At 43.6% G+C, this 11,016-nt stretch overlaps 1 protein-coding gene and 1 long non-coding RNA gene across 4 annotated transcripts in view; one reads left to right on the forward strand and one right to left on the reverse strand.

Annotated features, from left to right (window-relative positions):
* The window catches only part of LOC309442387, a 20,288-nt gene extending 19,768 nt beyond the window's left edge, over positions 1-520 (reverse strand). The window contains exon 1 of the long non-coding RNA XR_014184597.1: positions 373-520. This is a non-coding gene — a long non-coding RNA (uncharacterized lncRNA). The remainder of the gene's footprint in view (positions 1-372) is intronic.
* Positions 57-10,743, forward strand: GREM1 (gremlin 1, DAN family BMP antagonist). Of its 3 annotated transcripts, none has more exons than XM_082058203.1 (2): positions 57-262; positions 7,048-10,743. In XM_082058203.1, exon 2 carries the CDS (start codon positions 7,049-7,051, stop codon positions 7,601-7,603), a length of 555 nt encoding a protein of 184 aa, XP_081914329.1. In that variant the 5' UTR covers positions 57-262; position 7,048; the 3' UTR covers positions 7,604-10,743. The 3 variants fall into 3 exon arrangements, with proteins under 3 accessions (XP_081914329.1, XP_081914330.1, XP_081914331.1); XM_082058204.1 differs by lacking the exon at positions 57-262 and adding an exon at positions 1,146-2,043; XM_082058205.1 differs by lacking the exon at positions 57-262 and adding an exon at positions 1,290-1,328.
* The last annotated feature ends 273 nt before the right edge of the window (positions 10,744-11,016 follow it).

Here is an 11,016-nt window from a genome sequence, read left to right on the forward strand (position 1 = left end):
GGAGGCGCTTGTCCAATGATCTGGAGGGGCTTGGAGAGCAGATCTCAGCTGGCAGACATTTAAATGGGAGACAGCTCGGCGCTGCTGCAATTTGTAGGCAGGCTCCGAGACTCTCTCTCTATGGACTCCCGGGCAGCTCCGGGCTCCCACGCCACCCACTCCGCAGAGTGACCCGCCGGGCAGAGCCCCAGAGAGCCCCAGCCTCGCCAGGAGCCACCGCCGCCGAGTCGGACCCCGCCGAGGAATAGCCGCCGCCGCGCAGGTGAGCCGGGACGCGGTGCGCGCACTCACAGCGGGGTCGCAAAGGGGTCCGGCAACTGCGAAATTCGGGCAGTCCCTGTGGGAGGCAAAATTTTAATCTCTCTATCTTACCTTCGGGAAGGGGGGAAGGGAGGAGCTAGCAAAACTCCAGGGCGCCTCGGTTTTGCAGAGGGTGACATCCGTCCCTCCCGTCAGCGTGAGTGAGGCGCACAGCGACATTTCCTCTGCAGTGTCGGGGATTAGGGCGCCGTTACATCTCTGTCCCCTGACAAGCACAGGGATTGCAAAAGCCCCGTTAGCTCTGCCTCTCATCTCCGCCTACAGCATCACTCCCGACAAATTGGATTCGGCGCCCACCCGACACACGGCAAAATCCCGGCCTGGCCTCTGCGCGGAGCGGGGCGGGGGCAGGTCCCCAGGTGCCAGCCCTGTCCCCTCCCGCCGAGCTGCCCTCTACGATACTGCTCAGCACCCGGCTCTGCCCCGGCCCGCCTTTGCAAACCTCTGCTCCTCCGCGGACCGTGCGCCTGGGCTTCCAGGACTTCCCCGGGCCGGGGGTTGTACCGCCGGGGGGAGTCAGTTGGTGCCGGTGGGGTCAGGCGCCGCGGAGCGCACGGTCTGCACCGGTAGCGCGCCCGCGGGCAGCGCCGCGTGTCCCGCAACCGTGTGTCCTCGGGCGCCGTCGGGTTGGACGGACGGCGGCTCCGCCGCTGCGCTCGGCGCCCCTCCGCCCTCCCCTCCGCCGCCTCCCCGCCCAACCCTCCCACCTGACTCGGGGCCAAGGGCGTTTTGACGCCCCGACGGCTCCGTGCATCCGTCGGATATCGCTCCTCTTCCCCGCGCTAACAGGCCCCAGGCTTGGCTCGATCTGGCCGGAGCCCAGTCCGCAGCGCGCCAGCCCGGTGCGGCCCCGCGGCCTGGCCCAGCTCCTCTCGGCCCCTGGCCCGTGGCGCGATCTAACGCTGGGTTTTTCCCTCCGGGAGGACGCTTGTTTACTCGTCCTGACCGTTTTAATGAGATCTCCCGGGGATTCCGGAGTCACTTCTAGGGAGCTCGTCCTCCGCTGGGTAAGCCTAGAAGGCGGCTACTCCCCACGGGAGGAGGCCCGGGCGGTGTCGCCAGCCGCCGCGAAAACTATCCGCACCCACAGGGACCCGGGTGAGCCACCCCCGGCCGAGCCGAGCCAAGCTAAGCTGGTGGGGTCTCCGCCCCGACGGCCGCCGGCGATCGCGGACCGCACCCAAGCTGCGCTCAGGGACAGTCCCGTTTTACCTCGGCGGGTTGGGCGGTGCGGCGGAGCCGTCTCGTCCCGGGCGAGGCCGCTCTGTCCGGTGCAGGGCCGCCCGGGCGGCGGTCTGGGAAGTTGCGTGACTCCCCCGCATCCCGGCAGGCTGGGGAGGTTCGCGGCCCCAGCATCCTCGCGGGTGCGCTGCCCGGCCCGCTCCTCTGAACCCTGACATCCCTCTCGCCTGCGGCCTCGCTCCTGGTTTCCCGCTCGTGTCTCCTCTCGATGAACATATCGCGAGTGAAGCCCGTTTCGCTCATCAGCGCTGAGATCCTGTGCCGGGGAAACCTGCATGGAAAAGGGCTCTGAAATACCACCAGGCGTTTGGCTCGAAACGACGCGGGGTTTAGTTGCCCGTTTTGTGAGATGCGCACAGATCTTTTGGTGCAGTGCTAGTGACCCCCAAAGCACAGCTGCCTCTGCGCAATGCCCGGGGGTTCATGAGCTGGCGAACCGCTGCTCTCCTGTCTCCGCTCCTCACTGCCCCGAAAAAACCTGTGAGTAACCAACTAGCTTGCGGTGGAAACTGTGTATGGGCGATAAAAGGCGCCAATCTTTCTGCTCCTCTTTAAGATTCAGTCCCAAGCTGTGCCAGAACGTTTCTTTTTCTCTCGGCGAGGTCACTCGGAAACGCATAACTTCTTCTGAAGCCTTTCTCATTTTCAGTACGCATGGCTGTGCGCAGGAGGAAAACTATTTGGTGGTTTTAGGGCTCAGTGAGCAAATCTGTCTGAAGGGAGCTTCGCTCAGGGGAGCAGAGCTATCAGGCTACGTGGGCGTCTTCGGGGCGAGTTTAACTGAGGTTTGGTACTAGCCGTGCCCACCATGATGTTCAACTTCATGTAGTCCCGTAGAATGTTCTACAGAGCTATGCTTTCTAAAGGGGGGATTCTCAAAGTTTTTTGTTTGTTTGTTTGTTGTTTTTTGTTTGTTTGCCACCTCCATTCATTATGTCTCAAAAAAAAAGCCATCTTCATGACTCAAAAGAAGAAATTACCTGAAATGTAAATCTACCCTAATTGTACCAAACAGAGATGTTAGTTTTGCTATCTTGATCTCAGAAACAAAAAATACGGTTCTCTGGGAACTGCCATTGCTATGACTTTTTGTATATTTAAAAATACAGATCTATGAACTATGAAAACATTATGTAGGACTATTTCTGTAATTCATATATAATAAGCCAGGCATAAAATTATTCTGATCCTTTGGGACATAAACCACTTCCATTTTCCCAGTAGTCAAAGGGTTGTGTTTTGCCTCTTTTGCCCATCAAATACCATTAAATATTTTTTTAGGTCATTGTCAGATTACTTTTCATGTTTTCTGTGAAGCACATGAATCCATGGCTCATCATAATACTTTCCTAGTAAATATGGTTCACAGATGAAATTATGGGCCTGCTGAGGTCTGTGAGAATTTTGCTGTGTATTTCAACAGAACCAGGATTCCATCCGGTTGTTTTAAACAAGTTGCTTTGTGCTAAAAAAATTCAGTAATAACTTTCTAATTCTGCTTGGGAACTCACAGGGAAGTGCTGTTTATGAACTGACATGTGGAGATCCTTAATCTAGAGCAGAAAATGTATACATGAAAAAATTATGGCTTAATTGTATGAGGTAATAAACCTGAAAGCATTTACACTTCTGTACGAATGGTTGCTAGTATTAATCCACAAAATTCCTAATCTGTTTTAGATGATGAGATCCCAGGCTCTAGATGAACCACATATGAGATGATATGAATGTTAGGGCCCAATTCTGCTCCTGTTTGAAGTCAGCAATAAAACTTCTTTTGGCTTTAGGACTAAGAGCTCACAGATGATGAAAAGTAGAGCTCAGTTTAGCAGTGAAATATGGAAGGAATAGATTTCTGAAGGATTTTGTTACTTTTAAGAAATAAATATCAATGCTATCTGATCTCTCTGGATCTGAACGAAATAAATGGGAACTGACCATTTTGGTTATAGTCATCTGTTTGTTCAAAGGCTTCTCATATGGATTCTCCAAATAATTTCTGGTTATGCCAGCATAACAGCCAGCATCAAGTACTGAAAATTTTGCAGAAATTTGGAATATAAGATTTTACAGCCTGATTCCTCACAGATCCTACCCAACCTGCAGAGTTATGTCTGTGACAGGGAAAGAAAAAAAAATACTTCAGGAGAGTATTTTTGTGTGGTTTTTTTTTTTTTTTGTAAAACTTTGGGTATGATAACACTTGTACTCTTCCATGTTCTATTTTTTTTGCAGTAATTAAAAAAAACAAAATCTGTGAAGGAAACATTCACAAACTAACTCATAGATGGATGAACCACTCTAGTTCCTAACATAAACAAATACAGGTGTCGTCTTCTCTCATACACAAATGCACTGCCTTGGGACCAGAGGTGGTGCAGAATGCTGACACCATATTTTGCTTGCGTTTCTCATTTTCCTTTGTATTTTCATTTTAATAAAATCTTATTTTTTAATAAATATTTAATAAATTTCTATTAAAAGAAGGTTCTGCTTGAGCTGCTGTGAGGGTCATGAAGTTCAGAGAGTCTCTTCAGTGGGCCTATGTTTAAAGTGAATTTAGCCCTAAATGTTTGGATTACTTTTGTTTTTAGATGTGTGTTTTGTAAGTGACCATAACAAATGTTTTTGCCAAGTTACTAATTTTCATTTGAATCACAATTTATCTTATGAACATGTAATATAGCTTCTGCCTTTAAGGCTGTAAACCAACTAAGTGAAAAATATTACCTTTCTTCACCTAGTTTAGGACTATATTGAAACACATGCTTGTTTTTCCTTTGGTTAATAAAAATGCATGAATCTGGGACAGCCGCCTCACAATAGTGAACATTACCATTAAATTTTCCCCAGATTTTCATCCCAACGTACACCTCATTTTCACATGACTAGATCTTACTGTGTCATCAATTGCACATTGATGAAAAAAAGAAAAAAGTGAAGCAATGTGCAAGTCGTCAGGTTTAGAAATAAAAGTAGTCCAGGAATATGCATGTTGATGGAACTTCAGCTCAGTTATTAGACACTAAACAAACACCTGAAGTTTCCTGTCACTGCTTATAAACTAGCAATATATTTTTCAATTGCATGCAATTATTTATGTATTTTTTTTTTCCCTTTTAAGGCTCTGGCACCATATTGAGTAAATAAACTGCATATTAAAATACTGTCTAAATACAGCATGGGCATACGGTTGCAGGAGAAATAGGAATAGTTTTGGAAGGAGTCATTCTGGTCTCTTGAGGAAATAATCAGTGGTTTGTAACTCTTTTAAGAAATATTTTAAAGAAAAAAGTAAATTTAAGAAGAAACATGTTTAAATAACATTCAGGTTGTAATAGAAATGGGAAAAAAAGGAAAATGTGAAGTCCAAGCAGACACTTGAAATTATGGTGTATTAGTATTCAATTAGAATTCTCAGCTTTTTGGGGGGTTCTGTCAGAGCCTTAAGGTTATTAAAATTGCATGTTCTGTACCATACTTTGTTTAGATATTAAAAGCAGCCCTTCCAAGTTGTCTGCTGGAGTCAGCAATAATGTCATTCTTACATACCTCACTTGAAGTCTGAAGCTTCCTCCAAACATAGAGCATATTGGTGCATAAACATAAATGAATAAAACAAGTGTATATATCTATCATACATCTTATAAACTCTAGGTCATCTAACAATCTTTAGACAAACACTTAAAATATTAAATCCACAAACAAATCCCTGAATACAATGGAATCTCCCTTCGATACTTTTCCACTCCAGTAGTTCCTTTCTCAGTCCATTTGGTGAGAAACACTTCTTGAACAGTGTAATGTAACATTTACTTTCTCCATGTGACTGGGAAGACCTAGTAACCGAGAAATTAACAGTCATCTTTTATAGCAAATGGCACTTACCCTGAGCCTCTACTGAGTCTCTAGGTGGCCCTCACAGCATTGGCATTTGGCTGCTTTCCTGCCTAGTTGTGTGGTCTCAGGCAGAGCGGATAAAGCTGTCCAGGACGGTGCCCTTGTTTTCCCGCTTGTTTCTTGGGTAGTAATACCAGCAGGACTTTTCAGTTCGAGCACTAATTTGTACCTTGCTGATAAAACAGATCAAATAAGGGATAAAGCTGCACCACTCCAAGCAGGTAGAACATCCTCAGGTTTTCTTCACAATTCTTCCTCCCCCTTCCCCCCCACCCTTTTTTTTTTTTTTTTTTTTATGGATGTACTACTTTGCAGTTCTCTCAGTTTATGGGTTTTTTTGCAAGCATTCTCTCCTTTCTGGTGGTTTCTTCCAAGCTCCCCACATAGAGGGTCCTCTAACACCATCATTCTCTGATCTGCCTGTCTTGCTGCCACATCCCTTGTTTTCCAGGACAACATGGGGACCATGGTACTTCTGGAAGGGGGAAAAATGTGACAGCTGATGAGTTTCTTCCCAGCTGGTTGGTGTCTTGAGCTGACTGGACAGCCAAAAGAGTTCAGAGCTTTGGGAAGCAGCAGAAATAGTGGAAGAAGGGAGGCAAGAAAGGCTGTTCTTATGCTATTACTTAGGTTTGCAGCCAAATTTTGAAGAACCTGATAGTCTCCACTTACTGCACTTCTTGAAGTATTTTGTGTGTGCACAAACTACATGATATTTAAAGTTGTATATGAAACCCTGCTGTCCTCATATGTCCTTTCAATGTCATGCTGAATATATAATGACTATATAATATATCTACTGAATACAATTCAGAGATCTGAAATTTCTTAACACTGTGTCTGCATCTGTATAGCTTCTGTGAAGGATTCAGAATAATGTGCGAGAAGGTGTAATTTGAAATTAGAGATGCATCTCTTTTAACCTGTCCCTAAATATTCTTTTATGTTAGTTGCCTGTCCTGTTGCACATCTCTTACCTTAAGCATCATTACAGTCAGATACATTAGACCAATTCAGAGGGACAATGCGACAGAGCTCGGGATGCTGTAATTCAGATAACAGGTGGATATAGTATGCACATTATATTCTAGATGTATATAGTGCAAGAAGCTCTACAAAGCTTCTGTGTCTGACTAAGGAACACATAGCTAGACTGCATCTCCTGAGTCAAAGAGTTTAGCCTCTGGTATTGTAGACAGCTATGCCATATAAACCTTGTGTAGCATAAAATCTGTTCTTCCACTAGTGTAAATCAGGAGCAACCTTCCTAACATCAGTGAGCTACAAGAACAGAATGAGAACTCTTAACTGGGGTAATATTCATGGAGAAAAGGGCTGGGAAAAGATGCATGCCACACAAAATGAAATTCTGGTTGTATTTAGCCTCTGACTTGTAATCACCATACATTAAAGCTTTTATTACTTGGTAAAGGCTTGCAGCTGATAAAGGCTAAATGCTTATCTTTTATAAGTGCACACGCACACACACATTTATTTAATGGAACTGGATATTTACTGCATACCCGATCTGCTGATATCTGAAATCCACAACTGTGCTTTATTCCCTCAACTTCTTCCATATAGGATGGTCCGCACACTGTATGCCATCGGCGCTGTGTTTCTTCTGACGGGATTTCTGCTACTGGCAGCAGAAGGGAGAAAGAGGAATCGTGGATCTCAAGGTGCTATCCCTCCTCCTGACAAAGATCAGCCTAATGATTCAGAGCAAATGCAGACACAGCAGCAGTCGGGCTCTAGGCATCGGGAACGAGGAAAAGGCACCTCTATGCCTGCTGAAGAGGTGCTGGAGTCTAGTCAGGAGGCATTGCACATCACTGAGCGCAAATACCTAAAGCGGGATTGGTGTAAAACTCAACCTCTCAAACAAACTATCCACGAAGAAGGCTGCAACAGTCGTACTATTATCAACAGATTCTGCTATGGCCAGTGCAATTCCTTCTACATCCCCAGGCATGTCCGTAAAGAGGAAGGCTCCTTCCAATCTTGTTCCTTCTGCAAGCCTAAGAAATTCACCACCATGACTGTTACACTCAATTGCCCTGAGCTTCAGCCCCCAAGAAAGAAGAAAAGAATCACCCGAGTTAAGGAATGCCGGTGTATATCTATCGACTTGGACTAAACTGAGAAAAATGTTGTACCGATTGCACTCTGACTGTACGCAATCATTGCCAGCATGAGAGTGAGTGGCATGAACTAGCATACCTTTGGGGCTGGACAATATTGTGAATTACCTAAGACAAGCAAAACAAACAAATATCAACAACAAAACAAAACAAAAGTTTTAAGGGAAGGGCATGCATGTGTTTGTGTGTAAGAGAGAAAATGGATGTGTACAAGAAAATATTTGAGTGTTCGCTATGACAAAAAATTTTAGCAGGAGTGTGAATTATTAAAAAAATCTATTTACCTGCAGTCATGAATTAGGTTTCCTAGTGTAGATTCACATTTTTGCCGCTTGCTGGGAAAGTGGAGCTGTGGCATTTGCTGATGTTCACCTGCCATGCTATTTCCTTTTACTGTATTAAGAGAAAGATCAAAGTGAGAGGACAATATATTTGAAAGCATGAATCTATTCTGAAATACGAAGTAGGCAAAAAGCAGTTTAAAGTGTAACAAAACCATCACTGAAAAATAGCAGCTCTATCAAAACTTTGTAACATGCTTCTTAAAAAAAAATTACTGTAATCCAAAAGCCATGTCTGGAGAACAATGGGGGTATGTGAGAGTGTTGAAAAGTCACTATAGGTGGATGGAAAACAGAACTACAGCAAGTTCAAAAGCAAAAGGTCAAAGTAAGTAGACAAGGGGAGTACGAAAGGGAGTAGAAAAAGGAAAGATACATAAATAGGAAGACACAGAGAAAGAGATACTGTCTTCTGTTTATGTTTTGCTTTAATTTATATACTTAGTCATATATTACGTAAATTAAAAAGAAACTATATACAAGGCTATAAATATACTTCTGAATTCTAATGGCTCTCTAAATCAATCAAAACTCATTTTTTTGCCACAAGATCCATTTGATGTTTTTTATTTCTGATATCAGTTATTCTTCATATCTACATGTATATGTATATGCAGTATCTTTTAGCCATGGGTATCTATACGTACATACAACAAGTATGCGTACTCCGTTGTGTGTATCCAAACTCTCTCCTTCTCTTTTTCACACACATACATAAAAACATACATAACCACAGCACAAAAATCTTGCTAACCAAGATCAAGTACAGTATGGCAGTAATTTAGTACATGAAGAGCAAAGCAAAAATTAAAACAAGCATCATGTGACTGCAAATGCAATAACCACACAAGAGACAAAAGACACGACATTCATGACTAGTAAACATTGCATTGTTATTGTTATTTTAGCTTTGCCACAGGCATGCAGTTTGTTGAAAAAGAGATGCAGAACTTTGCCAGCAATAATCCTCTTTTTATATCTTTTACCGCAGACTTGAATTTAAACTGGATTTGGATGAAGTAAAGAGAATTTCCTGAAAATTAAGGGCTAACTGCCCCTCTCATATGGGGAGGAACAAACATAAAAGGGGACACACTACTTCCAACAGCTTGATGAATCTCACCTGTGAGGTTATCCTGCCTTTTCTTTCCTTCAGGATTAGGAGCTTAAACTTGACCAGGGCTGTGGGATTTGGCAAGAGCACAGAAGATCCTGGAAAAGACATTTTAGCTAGGTGGATGCTGGGCCATTGGACCCAGGAGAACCCCTTCCTTGCACATTGCCCTTGCTTTCCTGGGGGTCTGATGGGAAGCCTGGGGGCTATCTCACTGGCTGCATCTCATACCACGTGGCATGCCAGTGAGCCACACTGTCCTGGGTGCTGCCTTTGCAGGGACACCTTCCAGCTGGGTCCTGACAGCTGGTCCTGTCTGGTGGGGACCAAAGGAAAGGCATATTCCTATGCCAGAGTCAGTACTAGGCCTGAAAGCAATCTAGACATCAGTGAGACCAGTGACATGTGAGTTAGGTCCACGTGAATTGTGTGATGGGGCTTGGGTAGTCCAGGACTCAGCTGCCCTCTTCAGCAGCAATACTCTCTCGTATCCACTCTCAGTGTAACTGCTCTTTCTCACACCTCTCTCAGCTGCAAGGTGATTATCTTGATGGAATTTCTGTCTATTGAGCACTGAGGAAGACAGTTCTGCTCTTACTAAACATGTCCAAATGGAAAAATACACAGTGAGTGGCATGCCACAGAGGCATCCAGTGTGCCCCCATTACATTAGATGCCCCAGTTGTTACACAATACATCACACAGTTATTGGCGATATCCTGCATCTCTGCAATTAATGTATTTTTACGGTAAAATCCACTGCTGTGAGGTCTGCATTTGTAAGATTAAGAGACTGCAACTCATTGATTGATGTTATTAAAATGCATTTCATCTGGTGTACTCTCACTCAGCAGGTTTGACACGTTTCTTCATGGATTTTAAAATCCATTTTTAAAATCTGGAATTACAGAAGTTAGATTTCCACTGTGTGGAATGTGAATAGTTAAACAGAAAGATATGGATATTTAATGTTATTATTAATACAAATCCTCTTTCACTGAAAATAGGCAAGGGTTGTTTTCATTTAAAATACTTTTTGAGTTGGTTTGCAGGTAAAAGGGCCAATTTCATTCGTTGCTGAAAGTTCTGTACTAGCTAGGATTTCTGTTCAAGATATGGGCACACCTTAAGAATGATTTTTTTTCTTCATGTGAAGTTGACAGCAAAATTCCTATTGTCTTTTACAGTGACTGCTATGTCCCTAAACCCTTAGCCATTAAGCAAAACATCAGACATTACTGACTCTTTTATTTAAGATTCTGAAGGAAAATTGAGTAAAGTTTTACAAATCTTTATGTTCCAAAACAGCCTGTGCATAGATCATGATGGAACTCCCCTTGAGACAGATTTCCCGCCCCCCCCCCCCATATGTAAATTTTATACAAAGGACTTTTATGAATTGCTAGTTATTGCCTGAGAGTAAGAAAGTTCTGCTAACTTACAATTATATGAGATATTTAATATCAACCACAATATGTATTTAAATGTCTGCTTTATTCTAAAAACAATGGACTATATAACCTAAGGCTGCAGTGTTTTCAAGCTCGGTCTCACAAAGCAAAACTTGGTTTAAAATGAAGTTTTAATTATTTTGTAACTGAATAGAATTGGAGTTTTTTCTTCCCAGCATTTTGTACGTCATTTTAACTACTAGTAATAAATAAATAAAATATCTTCTCCAGCCCATGTCTATTGTGTTTTTTTTTTCATTCTTTTTTTTTTCCCCCCGCTTTTTCTTTTATTTCTTCCTCAAGTTTCCAGCTCTTTCTGGATATGTTGTACTTTACTCTGACTTCTGTGGTTTCTTCTAATTATAAAAGAGCTTACATTATGACAATGAGACACAGAGACAAGCAATGGCACCATCATTCAACACGGCTACTTCAATAAGATTTTTAAATGAGATCTGTCACTTCCCCCTCACCCTTCCACAATTTATAGAAGGAAAATCTCA

The sequence above is a fragment of the Streptopelia decaocto genome, assembly GCF_964273445.1.
Source record: "Streptopelia decaocto genome assembly, chromosome: 7".
NCBI classification, from domain to species: domain Eukaryota; kingdom Metazoa; phylum Chordata; class Aves; order Columbiformes; family Columbidae; genus Streptopelia; species Streptopelia decaocto.

What these genes read in the sequence shown, in the direction of transcription:
- GREM1 (XM_082058203.1), top strand. Translation starts at nt 7,049, where the DNA reads ATGGTCCGCACACTGTATGCCATCGGCGCTGTGTTTCTTCTGACGGGA.